At 41.4% G+C, this 17,679-nt stretch overlaps 4 protein-coding genes and 2 non-coding genes across 6 annotated transcripts; 1 reads left to right on the top strand and 5 right to left on the bottom strand. All coding sequences in view use genetic code 12, as the record gives it.

Annotated features, from left to right (window-relative positions):
- Positions 1 to 188: 188 nt before the first annotated feature.
- Positions 189 to 2,896, top strand: RJT20DRAFT_131151 (esterase/lipase family protein). The gene has a single exon (XM_064917934.1). It carries the CDS (start codon positions 428 to 430, stop codon positions 2,681 to 2,683), a length of 2,256 nt encoding a protein of 751 aa, XP_064771823.1. The 5' UTR covers positions 189 to 427; the 3' UTR covers positions 2,684 to 2,896.
- On the bottom strand, positions 2,878 to 5,556 carry RJT20DRAFT_131152 (uncharacterized protein). Its single transcript, XM_064917935.1, has one exon. It carries the CDS (start codon positions 5,155 to 5,157, stop codon positions 2,980 to 2,982), a length of 2,178 nt encoding a protein of 725 aa, XP_064771824.1. The 5' UTR covers positions 5,158 to 5,556; the 3' UTR covers positions 2,878 to 2,979.
- On the bottom strand, positions 5,549 to 6,708 carry RJT20DRAFT_157396 (CREG family protein). Its single transcript, XM_064919149.1, has one exon. The coding sequence runs from the start codon at positions 6,660 to 6,662 to the stop codon at positions 5,985 to 5,987; it is 678 nt and encodes a 225-aa protein (XP_064771825.1). The 5' UTR covers positions 6,663 to 6,708; the 3' UTR covers positions 5,549 to 5,984.
- A 939-nt stretch (positions 6,709 to 7,647) lies between these two features.
- On the bottom strand, positions 7,648 to 7,718 carry RJT20DRAFT_t172. Its single transcript has one exon. It is a non-coding gene; the product is annotated as a tRNA-Gly (tRNA).
- Positions 7,719 to 7,726: 8 nt separating this feature from the next.
- On the bottom strand, positions 7,727 to 7,798 carry RJT20DRAFT_t171. The gene has a single exon. It is a non-coding gene; the product is annotated as a tRNA-Asp (tRNA).
- A 2,457-nt stretch (positions 7,799 to 10,255) lies between these two features.
- Positions 10,256 to 11,809, bottom strand: EFG1 (KilA-N domain-containing central transcriptional regulator EFG1; the record flags this gene model as incomplete). Its single annotated transcript, XM_064918551.1, has 1 exon — positions 10,256 to 11,809. The coding sequence occupies one exon, from the start codon at positions 11,807 to 11,809 to the stop codon at positions 10,256 to 10,258; it is 1,554 nt and encodes a 517-aa protein (XP_064771826.1).
- Positions 11,810 to 17,679: the final 5,870 nt, after the last annotated feature.

Genomic DNA, 17,679 nt, shown 5'->3' on the forward strand with positions numbered 1-17,679 from the left:
CATGACGTACGCAATTCCAGTCTTATCTCTGCCCTTCACCGGAATGAACCAGCCCTTTTCCTCGTTACCGGATTTCCTGTTCCGTGCCTCCTTTCTGTATGTCGGATGTGATGCATTCGGCCCATCAACTCCTTTCGGTTGCACCGGAATTGACCTGTCAAATATTGAAAATGCCAAATCAAGCCATAATTTGAGTTGATGGTTAGTAGCTTATTTCCTTCGAAAGCTTGCTTATTGGAAATCGGGCGAGGCTGAAGAACTGTGGTACCTGTATTTATTGAATTGAATTTACTGTAGAATTTTTGATCACGAATTGACCAAGTTATACCAGTCTGAAGCTGAAAAATTTGTAGTATTCTAGCATTGGCAACAGTATTCAAGAAAAGATCTTAGATTGACATTTGGAGAAGTCTTGGTAAAACCCGATATGGCTTCGGATAAAGAGAACGAGTCGGCCGAGGCTGAGTCTCGAAAGCCAGTAGAACTGTCACTTGATACTCCAGAGCCTCCTCGACTTCCGGATACCATTAGCCACAATGCCGAATCATTGAATTCACTTGTTTCGCCAGACGAAGAAGAGGAAGAGTACTATGAAGAAGATGACGAAGTGGAAGAAATGCCTGTTGATTTCAGCTCGTCGACTATATTCGAAGGTAACCATAGCACGGCTTCATTATCTCGCCGATTATCGAGAAATGATGCCAGTTCTATTGTTGGAGGACAGTCTTTAGATGAACTCTACACTAAGAAGAATGCTCATCCGATAGCAGATGGTAATAGAACCACTCAAGATCAGGAACGTATAGCAGTGGAAAGTCCCTATAAGGATGATGTGATAGATAGTGCAACCATAAGAGATCATTCCCAAAAGGTGTTTTCTTTCGACTTGCCTTTTGGTGGATTGACCAACATCAGATCCAATTTGTATAAGCAGATGCAATCATTTCGAATTGATTCAATTCCTATTATTGGAAACCATGATATTCACGATGAAGATAAAGAGGAAATAAGGTTAAAATTGGAAAGACAGCAGTCAATTAGTACAGTAGAGGAAGCTAAATACTTCAAAAAGTACAAGGGAACAGATGACACTAGATTCAGAGCTGTTAAGCATTCATTAGCTGTGAATCTTTTGCCGGAATTTCTCCAGAACAGGAAAGACGAGAAGAGTTATGAAAGTATATACAACGAGATTGAAGGAAATATCGTTGTACTTGGTGGATATAGAGGTTCCATACTTAGAGATACAAAGACAAAGAAGAGAGTATGGATCCCAATCAAAGCAGGTTTTAACTTAAGGAAAATTAACCTTTTACTTGGACCGACAATCGACGATGAGATCAATGCGGTAAAGTATATTTATCCAGATGGAGTCTTAAAGAACATCGGACCTATTGATATTTGTAAGAGATTTATCAAGAAGCTTGATAGCAATCCTCGAACCAATGTCCATGAGTTTGGGTACGACTGGAGGTTGAGTGGACACATAATATCGAAGCAATTGGAAGACTTTCTTCAAAAGCTCTACGATGAAACAGGGAAGCCCTCCTTGGTTATTGCCCATTCTATGGGTGGTCTCATGGCACATGGAGCCCTACAAAGGAATCCTAAACTCTTCAGGTCTATTATATACGTTGGTGTCCCCAGCGAGTGCTTAAATATTTTGGGACCTATCCGTTTTGGAGATTCTGTCATCTTGTCTGATAAAATTTTGACGTATGAAACGAACTTTATGATGAGATCAAGTTTCATTTTCCTCCCATTAAGTGGTAGAGTCTTCTATAATGAGCGAACTAAAGAATGGTATGATTTGGATTACTTTGATCCTGAAACATGGGTCGAGTATAACTTGAACCCTCTTGTCGCAAAGGAAAGAAGACTTCTTGAAGAGAGCGGTTATAAGAGTACTCCATTATCTCCATCTGATTCTTCAATTTCATTTCCCAGTATCAACCTGATTAGTAACGCTTTCAAGAATTACCGTCCAAATGTTTTGAATAGGAAAATCAAGCACTCGTCATTGGATGAGAATTCATTGAGTTCATCGTTCACAAATGAGAAAGGACAGAAGTTGGAATCAACAATTCGCTCGGCAACATTCTCGACTGCATTGCGTGAGAATTCCACATCTCCTTCTCTATCCTCCATCCGTTCCAATTCTGACGATGTGGATGCAGAAAGCCTCTTCAGTTTCTCATTTTCAGAGGCTTACAAGTACCTTTGCGAAACATTGAAACTGACGAAGGAGTACTTGTTGACGCTTGATTTCAGAGAAGATTTGGAGCCTGAGTATCCTCCTATGGCGATGGTTTATGGTAATACTGTTCCATCAGTGAGAGGTTCTAATGTTAGAGGTTTGCAGGATATCAAGGACGGAAACTACTATGAATTCTTCTATGGTCATGGAGATGGAGTAGTTCATCAGAAGTGGTTGATGCCCCAAAGAAAGGGGTTCCGTTTTTATGACAATACTACAGGAGAAGGCGAGATTGTTGGCAAATTTGCTAGTGATTGCGGCCATGTTAGTTTAATGACTGATTTCAAGGCAATGGGACAAGCTTTGTGTGCAGTGGTCGAAGCAGAGATGTTCTGGGAGGAAAAGAAGGCGAGATTAAGAGAAAGACGAGCAAAGAAAGACCTCCCTCATCGTAATTTGGACTCTTCAGAGTTCCAAGAAGTCTAGTAGTATTTCCACGGGATTCCAGCTGATCAAGGTGGCTAATAAGAGAATGAGCAATGTTTGCAGTTCAAAATGACAAGGTTACAATATTAAATGACGTAAAATACTAATAAGTACTTATGAAATTTTAATGAAGCTACTGAAGTAATAGGCATAGTCTATCATGATTTAATGATAATAATTTAATTATTTAATATACGAAAGTTAATATCTAGAATAATCATCAGCTTATTCAATGGGATGAAGTTTGAAATAGTCCATATTAGGTTTATCCTATGGATATCTTATCCTTCTGTTCTTTATACAGCAAGCAATGGCTTGGTGAATCTGTCTGTGTCGTCAACATCGATACTGCGCTTTGGTAATACCTTTCCTTCTTGCGGAATCATGAATCTTTCGAAATAGTTTCCAACCTCGTCCAATCCACCCAAGTTGTACTCGGTCACTTTAGAAACGTAACCATCTGGTCTGACAATGATGATAGCACCTTTCTTCTTGTCAATACCGTAAGCTTCGTAAGCATCGACGTCTCCTTCATGGTATGTTGGACCAACACCAGAGTAGAGTCTCCAGTAGTCACGACGGCCCTTGAAATCAACAGGTCTGGTGAACTCAGGGAAGTCGAAAATCTCCACGTCGTGACGGTTCGTAGCGTGAATGGTAATAACGTCAATGACAGAGTTATCGAGGGCATTCACTGGGGTGTACTTCTTCAGGAAATGATCCTTTGCTTGCAAATAAGCATCAAACTTATTCAAAGTTTCTAAGTTCTCTGGATGAGCCTTGACATCACCTGGGAAGATCAATACTCTGAAACGACCATCTGAGAGTAAACGGTCGACGATATGGTATGGTCTTCCATCTGCCTGGGCCAAGATGAGGTTGGTTTGCAATCTTCTTCCAACTGGCACTTTGGATGCAAAATAGGAAAAAGCTCTGCCGTCACTATCAGGTTCTTCAGTGTTGGACTTGTCAACTAAGATAGAGTCTGCATAATCCACAATAGTACCAGAAGCAAACTCATTACCCTTGAGGAATGCTTTGTGGAACTCGTCCATATCTACACCTTCCTCCAAAGTTTTGGAATTAGGAATCATTGGCTTTCCACTAAACATTCTAGAGAGCTTATGATCAAAAGCGATCAAATCTCTGGCAACTCCCAATCTTTCGCTTTCGTAGGTCTTCAAAATGTCTAATTTTGCAAGGCCCTTGCAAACCAATGCCAACTTGAAACCAAGGTTGAAAGTGTCCATCATTGAAACATTCATTCCTTGACCGGCCTTTGGAGAGTGAGTGTGACAGGCATCCCCAGAGATGAATACACGACTGAGTTTGTCAAACCTAGGACTAACTCTTTGACCAATTTGATAACCAGTAAACCAGTGCAAGTCGGTCATTTCCAATTTAAATGGTTTCATAATCTCTTGGGCGTTCTTCAAGATAAGCTCTGGTGTAATCTTTGAACGGTCAATTCTACCCTTCGTACTTGCTTTCTTGTCATTGACATTACCAGTGTATTCTGCTTTGTCGGTCTTGGTTGCTGGGTCTCTGTCGACTTCCTTCAACTGGATATAAAATCTAACCAAGTCGTTTTCTCTTGGGATGACCATGACAGATCCAGAATCTTTGGAGTGGATACCACAACGGTTTCTGATATCTGGGAAGTCAGTAATTGGAACCATGTCCAATACTCCCCAGACGAAATCGGTGGTCTCACCATCCATGTCAATTCCTAACTGCTTTCTGACCCAACTATGAGCACCATCAGAACCAAGAACATACTTGCAGTGAATAACTTCGTAGTCTTCCGTATTAGCATTTGGATCATTTTCAAGGTCAGCACTAAGATTGGCGTAGAACTTCTCTTGGTCACCTTCAAATTGTCTGTAAAGACCATTGGCTACCTTTGCACTGAATTGTTCTGGTTGAGAGAGGTTGTCTTTACTCAAGTCCTTAACTAAAACTTCCACGGCATAAGCGTCTTGGTCCTCGGCAGCAGTTTCGTCAATGGAGATATTTAATGGCAAGTAAGGTCTTTCGACATGGACTTCATTACCAGAGAAGTGCTTGATACTTTCTTCGAACCATTTCTCAATGTAGCCCTGGTGAATGACAACCTGTTGGAAACGAGAGATCCCTGGAATTGTGTCAGGAATTCTTCCTGATCTCACTAACTGACCATTTTCATCTGGACTCCAGAAACACATTTCGATCATGTGGTTACCCATTTTCCAAGCCGAGTCCAAAGCGGTCATATCAAAGGTAGATCCAGAGAAAGACTTTAACACTTCAAGCGAACGGCATTGCAAACCATCGGCTTGACCAGAGAAGATCTCGTTTGATCTCTTGTCAATAATTCTGAAGGGAACTCCAGCTCTGGCCAACCACGTAGCGGCCATCAATCCCGAGGGACCAGCCCCGATAATTAACACGTCTGTGTTGCTGTGCTTGATCTTTGGATTCGTTGGTGCTGTCATTATAAGTGAGTCTGTTTAAGAAGGGGTTATTTTTTGCAACTAATAAATATAAGGAGGGTTTTTTGGATAGTAGTTATCAATCCTAATTATTCATTCGATTCAACAAGACAACTTGGCACCTTTAAATATACAAGAAGACTCACCTAGAACCTGGTGGGGTATGACGAGTTCCTGGCTCCAACGGAAATTCTCGATGAAATAATCCATCTTGGTATTTTGCGTTCCTAGTTAGATGGATTATCCGCTTGTCGAAATGTGGGGTAAAGCCATCAACACCCGCCATTAGAAACTTTTATGTAATAAAATTAATGTTGAGGAAGAACTTCTCACTTGCGCTAACAAATAGAGGCAGGGGCCAATAGAATAACATGCAATGACAACTTTGATACTGCTTGCTATTTTATGGAAATAAGGGCTTATATGGCTGGAACTTTGTTTATCCGCTTTTTTTTTTGTGGCCGATTTTCGTGGGGTATCCCATTACCAATTTATTTGTAAAGAATTAGTTCCTGGGTAACGGTTAAGAACCGTTGAAAAATAGGTGATTTTATTTATTAGTAGTATAATATAATTTTAGCGAAGTCCGTGGGTGCAATCTTTCCAGATTGCCGGAGTACAATTGGGGAAAGGCTGAAACGAGGGTATAAGACAAGTAATGCCCGGCGATTCGGTATTAATTAGCTATATAATTTAGAAAGGGCCTAAATATCAAAACGGGGATAAATCAGTAAAATAATAGTAATGGGATTCTCTTCGTAGATTTTTGGGGGATTATCGGCCGTTACTAGGGTTACTAGCTTGTTCCAGAACATCCCAGAGCCCGTAAATCACTCATCTGGAAGCGTTCCAACAGAGTGGTAAAGATCTCCATCAATAGGCCCAATATAGGCCTGGTTTCCAAATCCCCCAACGAGGTAGACATCCTCTACCACAAACTTGGACCAATGGGACCTATGTGGGGAAATGATGTTGTTGGGGAGCCAAAGTCTAGCGTCCGGGTGTCTCTTCAAGAAGCAAGCCTCAAGTTTGAGCAATTCCGCATCAAGAGGAGACCTGAAACTCACATTGACGAGCTTTCCTGTAAGTTGAACTCTTGGTGAGCCAGCTGGGGAGGAGGAAATACCTCCCGGATAACTAGAATTTACAGTTTCGTAGTCAGGGTGGTCACCCACTCTGATTGTAAGAGAGTAGTCTGAACCTCTGACTATGTTCTGAAATGTGGATCCTATGTCCACAATAAGGAGATAGGGGTCGCCGTCTTCTCCGCAATCAGCGTAGTATTCCATACTTGAGACAGGCAAGTATCTAGTACTTCCATCGGACTTTTCTACCCTCTTCACCGTATTGACATTGGTCAAGGATTCTCGGTAAACCAATGTTCTAGCAACCAGGGCCCCCTCTACTTGTGAGGGAGGCTGTACAAGAACCGATTGGGGGTTTTCTACGGGAACACCGAAAACAGCGTTTGAAAGTGCAAGAACTACAAGACTACTTACCAATTTCATGATAATTCAAATCCTCGGTAAACAATTATACGGGTCTTATGGTAATTGCTGCAATTGAGTTATCGTTTAACAATGGATTATCGTTACGTATATGCCTCCTTTATCTGGAATGTCGCATTAATGTCGTGCATTTTATAGCCGACCTCGGGGTAGATGGTCGTTTGTGGTGATGACAGAGCTTGTGACGGGTAGCGCCAAACAAGTTGAGGAGAAAGAGTCAAACAAGGTGATCTGTGTGTGTGTGTGTGTGTGTTGCAGTTATCCGCAATAGATGAAATCCGCTTTTTTGTTATATCAATGGGGTATAGAGAAGATAAATACGAATGATGGATTAGGGGTTGACACTTCCTTCAACAATGGACTCCTGATGTAATTATGCATGAATTGCAGGGTAAAAGTGGAGACAATAGAGAAGCTACCCATCAAATTTTGATGTTATTGAACTGTAATTACGTTTATATACGGGGTAACAGCATTTGCGCTGTAATGTTTTATTTACAATCCAGCAGATACTATATTGCAAAATGAAATTCACATAAACCCAATAATTTTCATCGACGAATTCTAGAAGGGACCGTCAACTAATAGCTCATGTTTAGAAGACCTTAGTAGATGTGCTCTGGTCCAGAGTCAAAATCTAATTTATGTTCCGAACGCCTTGTTCCTCCTGCCCATATACAAATTGAATTATACTTCAATAAAATGTGCTTCGTTTCCAGTAATACAGAAAAGTATCCTGACGTTCCCATGTTGTCTTTCCTATCTCGTCAACCATGCAAACAGTGCAGTGATCACAGTCATAACCGTAGTGAAATACCTTATGTGGTGCATGTACTCCAGACTCAGCACGACTTCCCAGATGCAACAATAATAAAATATTGCGGTGCATTGCTCGCTGCACAAGTATGCATTTGGTTTAAAATATGACTGATGCAAGATCGTCTTTGTAGTGTTCTTACAAAATCTCAGCAAAAAGTAAAAAATATGCGCAAGCCCGGAATCGAACCGGGGGCCCAACGATGGCAACGTTGGATTTTACCACTAAACCACTTGCGCAAGCAAAACTCCGCGACGGGGAATTGAACCCCGGTCTACCACGCGACAAGCGGTAATTCTAGCCACTAAACTATCACGGATGATTTATGTGAAGGAAGAAAATGTACTTAGTGTAATGTTTTTTGATCACGTGATGTTTGACACGTGAAAAATCGAAAACATCCGTGCAACCGTAGTTGTCACGTGATTATATCTCTATAAATTCATCACCGCCATTTCCAAACCCCCTGTCTGAAATGAGAATGGGCAATTTTTGTCTGAGATTGTTTGTGTGCAAAGAGGCGTTTAAGCCCAAGTCGAACAGGAGTGTGATTTTGGTAATGAAACAATCTCTGTTTCCTTTTAAGTCGAAGTTTGAAGTAAACAAAACAGTAATGACGACATCTTGATTACATGCAAATGCGTTTTCATCTGCGATAAGGAAGGGAATGAATGCATGCCAAGATTGACATCATGCCAGGCCTAGCATACATAACTATGCATGCTGCCAGTACCTAGAAATGTGCTAATATGAATGTAGGACCTAAGTATGCAGAATGTGGTCTATGTAAATTGAAGTAGTATGGTTTGTCTTGTTTTTTAAGCATTTGTCTTGTCTCTTAATCACTAAATGGAACACTGAGGCGATTCGGGCGAGCCAAGGGGGTCGACCGAGGTTGGAACGTATTTGGGATAGTATAGTTCCAACTTCGTACGCCTGAGTAAGTAGCGACAGCAACGAGACGACGGCAGTTGTCAATCACAATTTACACGATTAGATGGTATCAGATCGACTGACAAAAGTCTCCATCTGCCCCGTTGATCGGCTAATCCACCCTCCGACACCTTTCTACCTCCTGTACAGAAATTATTGGTGTCATTATTACTTCTGATGTAGCTCATCACCTTAAGGGTATTGTAACTGCAGAAGAAGGCGGCACACCGGAAATTGGGGGTACCTACATTCTCGTATAGTGGCACTGTAGGGGAGCAGAATGTTCGATGCTTTAGATGGTCCCCTGTGAGCACTTGTCTTTCAGCTGCAACTGCAACTGCAACTGCAACTGCAACTGCAAAGGCCGAGGATCGTTGTACATAAATCGGCACGACGTCAGACATGACAATAGTTTGAATCTAAGTATAGTCCAATGGAGGTAAGGGTTCTTCAGTTTAGATGCACAGCAAATGCAAATCTAGCACTCGGATCTTATTGAGAGTCGTCTAGCATGAACAATCTACTCACCGATTCCAACTCCGACCATGATTCATAACGGGTCTGGCCTTACGGTCGGTCAGTTGGCCCCAAAATACGCGAAATAATATTCTACAATAATACCACGTTTGAATAGCTTAATATTATGGGGAGAGGTCTGGTTTAACTTTTAAGTATGCATATTAAGTTAATATTGATCAATCTTGTTGGGTGATATCAACACGTTAGACAGTTGCCATGAAGAAGGCGTGACGACTTCTTGTTTACCCGAGTCATCCTTGGATTACCCTGTGCCGCAAAAGTTTAACAGAATAATATGCCTTTCGTCCTCGTCACCAACAACGGCGGTGTCTGTTTTAAAGTATTATTCTACTGTCGAAGTGTTCTTTGACATGATATACATGCGTCACCATGGTACATACTATGACCTGCGTTCGTAAATATAATTTTACACTGCGTGATGATGTCGCTGATGGCCCGCAAACGGTTATAGTTACCACAGTGCTTCAAGTGCTTGCGACGTCATGTTCTCTGCATAACTGAGGGGGGTGTTCTAGTTGTCCTAAATCCGAGAGTTGAGATTTCTCAACCTATGAGGATGTAGGCTGGGCACGGCTTAAGGTACTGATGCAGCAGTGTACAGCTTTGACAGATCCGTCAGACTACATAACGTGCAAGGCTTGCATCAACTTGACGTATTGTACATTATTGAGATCTAGTGAGATCTAGTAGGAACTAGTAGGTAAATACAATGTACATAGCTATAAAAAAGTAGTTCACACATATAAAAATGGGAAAAAGACAGTTATACAAAAGATAAATAGATAGGTAATACAATACTTTGGACAATAGAACGGAACATAACAAAATCAAACGTGATACTTATTGTAAAATGATGGATGAGCAGCAAAAGCAATGGAGTAAGTAATAATTATGATGATAATATACTAGTGCAATTTTGGAATCAAGAATATAAATCTAGTGGAACAGGATTTTCTTTTGAGCAGATGTGGTGGATGAAATGTACGAGCAACTAACTAGATAATGAATAGTGTCATTGCTTTATAGGAACTTGCGATTTGAGAGTTATTATACTATTGACTAGATACCACAACTGAGATAGCCAGATTCAATATTAATCATATTAATTTAGTATAGAAAGAACAATAAATGTCATAATCATACAAAACTTTACATGGTTATTCTATCGATTATTGAATGACCTGGTTTTCTGCGGCTGTTTCACCCCTGTAGTCAATATATTCAGTGGCTGTTAACGAGTCCACTCTCTCTTTAGCTATGTGTGGATCTGTCGATCCACGATCTGGTTCTTCTCATTCCTGCTCTATTTGTCCTCCTTCTTCTCTGCATTTGCCCCGGACTCTCCAGCAGAGAGAGCGCCGTTAGAAGTAGCGGCCACCAGAGCACCACTAGACTGGGCACCTAGCGAATGCTGTGGCTGCAGTTGTTGTGGTTGCTGCAGCAGCTGTTGGGGTGGCATCTGATGAGGCAACTGGTTCACGTAACCATACGAGTAGACTGGCTGGGAGCTGTATGCGGAATAGTTGGCAGCACTCGGGTTAGTGTTGTATTGCTGGTAATATTGGTTTGGAGCAGCACCTGGAGCAGCGTAGTAAGGTTGTTGATATCCATAAACCTGCTGTTGCTGTTGTGGTTGTTGTTGTTGCTGCTGTTGTTGTTGCTGTGGAAGCGACTGTTGAGCAGCCACGGCAGCCTGTTGGAATTGCAATTGGTACAGATCACTCGCAGTGCTAGTAGCAGCCTGTTGTGGTGACTGCTGTCCAGCAGCTGAAGCAGATGCCAGAGTGGCTCCCGTCGTGTTGGAAGCTCCTGTGGACGAGGCCGACACGGCAGTTCCAGCAGTTCCATTTACCTGTGGGTTAGCATATTGCTGACCGTACTGCTGGTTGTACTGTTGATAGAAGTTGTTGAGTGATGGTTGTGCGGCTGGAGTCGGAGTTGACGCTGTCTTTGGTCCGACAGCAGCTCCACCAGCGGCAGCAGCAGCAGCACCTGAACCACTTGGAGTAACACCAGTTTGAATGACACGCTTAATGTCGCGCACGAAAAGAGGGTATAAGAGATCTACAATTCCTTCTCTCTGTGCCATGGCTAATGCTCTTTCGAATGGAATCCAAACACCTTTCAAGTGCATGGATCCTATCTTCACGACATGACGTACTTTTTCTGACTTTAAAATACCATCACGACGACCTCTAGTCATCTGGGCTACATTCAAAAGCTTAGTACCGTTGATCATGTTGTTGTCAGCTCTTCTAACAACTGACACATTGTTAGCATCCACTTGGTAACATAAAGTTTTTTCATCTTCCCACATGGTGGTTGTCACCCTAGGACGAATTCCTGGGGGCTGGTATTGACCTACAGTCGAATTACTAGCAGAATTGAGTGTATCCTGTATTGGTGTGGACTGGGTATTGCTGTTAGCGCTAGCCACGGCTCCAGAAGCAGCTGTTCCAGCACCATATGCACCCAGAGCAGCAGTCGAGCTGCCGGAGCCCAATTGGTTGTAGTGGGTTGGCTGAGGTTGCGATAACTGACCTGGTATTGGTTGTTGATACATGGAATAGTTAGGTGGAGCACCATACGACGCCTGGTAACGGACGTAATACTGATCCAGAGGGTTAGACGACGATTGTTGTGCCTGAGGGTTGCCTTGTTGGGCCTGTGACTGGGTGGCCTGCTGTTGCGATGGAGTTGACTGCTGTTGTTGAGTGGACTGTTGGCCCTGTATGGACGATTGAGCTCCTTGCGGTTGTGCTTGTTGATTCATCATGTAGTAGGATGCGTATGGCTGTTGGGCAGGGAACTGGGCCGAGGCCAGTTGTTGAATGCCAGAGTTGAAATTTCCGTTCATTGTTGTGGACGAAGATGTGCAATGGAGACTGAAAAAGATGTGATCAATTAATTGTTGGCCAGTTGAAGAGCTATCTTGTTGCTTTGGTCAATGTATATGTAGTGGTGAGACTGAAAGGAGGTGCCTTGATAATCAATGGATGGGACGATTAACTAAACGGCTTGCTGGGTCATACACTTTGGAGCTACTCGGAGTCGTTGTGGCTTCAAAAAGACGTTCGCTTGGTATTCCGAGATGGTTATAGTATAAACAACCTTCAATTGGCGGTAAAATATTAACAACAAACCTGTGTTTATAACAAGATTAAACCCGGTCGAGAAATTAATACACAAAAATCAAAACTTTTCAGTCGATTATTTTTTTCCGAGGGCGAGAATACCGACAATTTCGACCACTGATTCGGGTATAAAAGGGGCTATTGGGGGTTGGCGGGTAAATGCACTGGACAGTCAGAACTGAAGGAGTAGACTGAATGGGATGGATACGGAGTGTTATGGATGGACGGTTGAAGACAAAGACGGGATACGAATGCAGAAGTGCTGTCGCGGGTGTGCTACGTCGATGAAGGGGTTGGAAATGCAGATCAAAAGAGTGATGTCGTTCGTTTTCGATGACGGACAACGGATTTGGCTATTGGTGGATGGTTACAGGTCACGAAGACGGCGAAACAAGCCAGAATATGGGTCAGAAATCGACAATAGGCACCGCAAAGGTTGCAATTGGCCTCGAACGGGGTTGTTGGCGTCGTGTTTGGGTGTTTCTTATGAACAAAAGTGGGGATCGCTGGTTGTCCAAAGATGCCGACACTAATATGATTTACACCTGGTTAAAAGTACAGCCGGAGTCGCTATGAATTCGACGACTTTTGATGCTTTGGGAGATATAAATCGAGATATATCGTCCGTATATACAATGGTAGGCGTGTATGTATCTATGGATGGACGTCTGTGGTTAATCGCAGTTAACTGGAAGAGCAAACAGACACCAAAATATAAACAACAGTAATCCGGTTGTTTATATATATGTGCTTAGATAACTGTAGTAAAATAAAACCAAAAAAAGGAATGCAATGGGAATGCCATCCAAAGTTCCTTTTCACTATGTTAAACCCAAACTTCGATATTATAGTAGGTGTTAGTAGTGAAAACCCGAAAAAAATGAGAGATGTTTATTTATATATATAAGTGCACATCGAATAGATATTGGTATTTTCTAGGAAATAATATGTTATGTAGGATTGTGCAGCGACAGCCAAAAATAATGGGAAGGCATTAAACTTAAAAGCAGTCCCCCTCCCAATTCTATGTGGGGAGTGCATATATAAAACAAAAATTAAAAAATATGAGAAATAATTAAATGATGTATGATATGTGTAACGTAATGCATGAGTGCATGCATGATTGATACGAAGGAATTCGCAGGTTCGGACACGAACCTTGTCAGAGGACAAATATGGCACTCATTATGGTTCTAAGGCAGCCCGATTTACCTATGATCTACAGGGTGTGGAGGGCTGACGACATGAGATCATGTTGTATTGTTTAGCTCAATATGGGTGATGTAGCAATGGAGAATTGGCCCCTTATAACAGTCACAATTTCACAAATTGTGTTCACCGACACGACCTCTACTATCACTCGGAAGAAAAAAATTTCCTATGAAACAGGAACAGACACAACAGACAAAAAATAGCGGAAGGCATCAACCAAAGCCGGAACAAAATAGCCTGGTTCTTAACGCCAGATTTCCATTATGGCCCATAACTTTGTACGGCACTTCACTTTTTCAACAATAAAACCACAGAAACAGTCACTAACTAAAATTCCATATCTGTTCACTTGCTTTGCAAACGGCCCAACGGTCTTTTCGGTTGCATCTTATTTCGATTAGTAGTGGTCATCTTTGCTTCTGGGCTCACAGCCCGATGAAGTTCTCCTGTTCATAGTACGTACATAGAAGGAAAGACTATCTGTGCCGTGTGAAGCCTGAAACAACTGGTAGTGAAGTGTCGGGTGAGCCAAGTTGCAAGTCGAAAATATCAGTCCAGTGGAAATCGACACCCACTTTTCGTATTATGATATTCGGTGGAAAACCAATGCCAAGCTACAAGTTCAATGTCGGTTTTTATAATTGCTATTGATTTACTATTATGTTGACTGGGTTATATTGTACCTCTTGGTTTACTTCAATTAGGTTTCCAATTGACGGATATACCCTGGGGCATAGGCTTTGCATCGATAGAAGTTTTTAAATGAATAATATGAATAATATGCATTATACCTACAAAATTAGAAAACTTTATATAAGCCTTGACAGTTTTGAAACAGGGTTTCAAGTTGAGGTGTGTCTTTGCTGGAACTTTTAGTTCACAATTTTGTTGATTTGAAGAATAGGGATGTTGGGGTTAGTGATAAGCTGAATAAGCGTGTAAGATATCCAGATTAAAGTTTTAGTAGTTTTCAATTTAAGTATTAGCACGGGGATTGGTTATATTGGTTGCGCCGTTATATTTTATATATACTTCTATGTATTCTTCTCCTACGGCATCTGAAATCGTGCCAATCAGCTTGTTTTTTGATTTGCTCCAGTGCCGATATCTAAAAGAATCATGTGCATTTAACTTCTCTTCAGCAGACTTTTGGGGACGGAATCAATGAATTTGGTGCAGAAAGCTTAACTTCAGAATTTTATTTGCTATCGACCCATTTTGGCTTTAGGAGTAACCTTATCACCCACAATTGGCTATTGAAAATTGCATCTATTTTCTTCTATTGTTGCTGTGCTTGCATTTAGATCCTCCTTTCTAGAACGCTTATTCAGCCTTGGAACCACATCAGATTGTGAATGGGATCTTACACGTCTTCTCCATCCTCGTTGAAGCCAGAAAATATAGTACTTAATTCCATATTACTTATGCCAATAAAGTGTCTGCTGTATTGTTGCATATTGATGTAGTCTGATAATGTAGGAATTTAATTATAATTGCAACTTCCTTTGCGGCTAACGCTATAAGAAGAGTATAAGAAGAGTAAGAGACGCGGCCACGGCCTTCGGATAGAGTTCTCCCCGACCATCATTAGATTCAATCTCGTTCGAGTTCTTAAAGCGATAGATGCTTTCAAGAAAACACGCTGTGTTTCCTATATACGTACATCTTAGCACATTCTTCAACACTACTTGTAAGTGAGAACCTTCAAATCATGCTCAACCCCACACATGGAATGGTTTGTTGGTAACTATGGCGACCACACGATGAAGACGTCCATTATTTCGATTTCGGATCAAAGCACTAACATTCGATCAGGAATCTCCCAGATTTATCCAGACAGACATTTCCAATGCGCCGACAGACAGCTAACAGTTGCTCATTGTGCAATAAAAAAAATAATCTTTGCCCATTGGCCTTTATACGTTTAGGTCATGTATCCTGCATATTTCAATTCCCGCAGTTACTAATTTTTTAAATGTTGGAAGGAGTCAGTGCATGTGTATTATCTTTTGGAGTATTCCTACTACGGGTAGGTCTCTATACATTCTCTTCATGACAGGCCACAAGTCAGATCATAACAACACAGATAATACTTTGAAAATGGTGACCGTGAGTAATGCCAGCGTTAAATAATATGTGTGGAATATTGAACTAATCCAGTCCTACTGGTTCTGCAAAGCGAATGAGTATTTTTTACTGTCTTCTGGTTAATAATAGGAAATGATGCGAGATTTACGGTAGGGGAAGACAGCGGAAACGTCAGTGAGCCAATTTTGGCCTAACAAAAGAGATCATAACCTGAGTTACATCGGCCAAAAGTTTGAATGCATATATCCAACGACCGATGGAAGGTAGAGCAGGAATTTCGGAGAAGTGCGAGTACAGCACTTGAGCCCAAGCCTATCCTTCCTTCGTATATCGTTAGTTCTTGCATCAAAGCAAATTCTTAATAGAATGGATAATGGTGAGTTCCAGATTTAATTTGGGGACTGAGAACTTGCCCTTTGTTAACTCGTCTCATGACTTTTGAAGTCCCCAGTAGCAAGCTCCGAAATCGTTGTGGCTGCGTCGGCAACCTGGTAGCCCTGGATCAAGAAATCAAGATGGAGACCTATTAGTGGAATTCGGGGCGTTGGTCCCTCAAGCACCATTACTCCACGAAAGAGCAATAAACGGTTTCGCTTGAGTTTGTTTCTCGCTAACAAAACATTTTGGCGTACGTGCCATGCCTTGAATCCCTTTCCCCAATTCTTTAAATGCAACTTCAGCTAAATAGAGCAAATTTAACGACAAGAAGGATTGCCGGTATTTTTAGCTTTTTGAAGGAATTGTGCAGAAAAGATGGTATATTCACATTATTAACTAAGGTATATACTGTAAACTCATATACACATAAAGTAGCATATCAAAGCATCAAACACATCTAAGGAAGGATCTTTACTGCTCTAGATCTTCCCTGCTTGGGAGATTATACGATATGATTAAAGAATTATAGACAGCATTGTTCACTGTGACTTTGCTTTTATCAATAGTTTAGTCCACCAGCAGCTAGTTACTGTCGTACCTTGCGCATCCTTTGTTGAGCCTGTAGCCGTCCAGGAGGTTGCTTCTTCAGACCTTTTTGCAGCAGGAGCATTAATTCGCCAGTGCAACATTGAGAATTTCAATCAAGAAGCTTCTTTTGCATCTGCAAACTGGCGTATTATCTCTAATAAAGGCATACATTCTACATCATCACGTTTCTACATTACATTGCTTGCAAACCGTTGACTGACAGCGCTCAAGCACACAAATAAGAGTTCCAGCATGGCCATAATATATGCTACTTGCGCTTATTTGGTTACCTGACTAGCCACTCAAGAAATATGTTCTATTGTTGAATCTGGTTTCTCATCTAGTTGGCAAAATTCAAATCTACTGTATCTCTCTTTCTAAACACCGAGTGATGCCTGGCCGACGCACCGTCATAAATTTTACAAATATGTAAAGGAAAAAGTGTCGTGCAGAGCCATAAAAGCTTATTCTACTCTCAACGGACCACACACGCAACGCCGAACTCAATTTCCACATTAAAAATTTTCATTGTGCATATGGAGCATTAATAATATGCATCACGCATGGGACAAAATTATAAGCTAGATTCAGTTGGAGCTGCATCCTGCGAGAGATGAAATTCCACATGACAACTAAGCACTAAATTGGTTGGTACAATCGAGCTCATTACTTAGATTTGTCTGTCTCAATGCTTAATCACGAATTGACATTCGTTTAAAGCGTGCTGAGGTACTCTGAAGAAGAAATTTTAACCCGAACGGCGCGAGGCTTTACTTATCACATTTTTGATTTTACAATAACGGAACATTCCAAAACTATGATTTGTACAGGTGGCTCAATTGACCGGGGATAGATTACTGATCGTCTCATCATAACTACTGCTCTTGTAGAACAATTATATAATTGGAGTTCAATTAATATATTATAAAGATAGATTTGAGTTCTATATTTTTCAACATCAAGAGTTGAAAATGCGTAGTATGTATGCACCACGCACAATCCACATCAACCTGTAGAAAAATATGATTACTTTAATCGATCCATTTCATTCCTTGCGTTAATCTGAACTTTATACTACAGCAAGAAAAAAGAAGCCATGTTATTTGTCGACCCCAAGACAGTTTGTCCGAGGACCATCCCGTCGCTAATATCGCGTAGATAAAGATGATAGGGTCGGGGGGTTCTTGCAATCGTATATAACAAAGACGACGCGTCGTCAGAGCCTTCCACCTTAGGATGCTCTACATGCCGCCAGGTACGAAGTGGCTATATTGTTGAACGACACCGTGTGTCTTTAAAGTAGCACAGATACATTAAGCTGCCAAAT

The sequence above is a fragment of the Scheffersomyces xylosifermentans genome (assembly GCF_036884685.1).
Source record: "Scheffersomyces xylosifermentans strain CBS 12540 chromosome Unknown RJT20scaffold_8, whole genome shotgun sequence".
Classification (NCBI taxonomy): Eukaryota; Fungi; Ascomycota; class Pichiomycetes; order Serinales; family Debaryomycetaceae; genus Scheffersomyces; species Scheffersomyces xylosifermentans.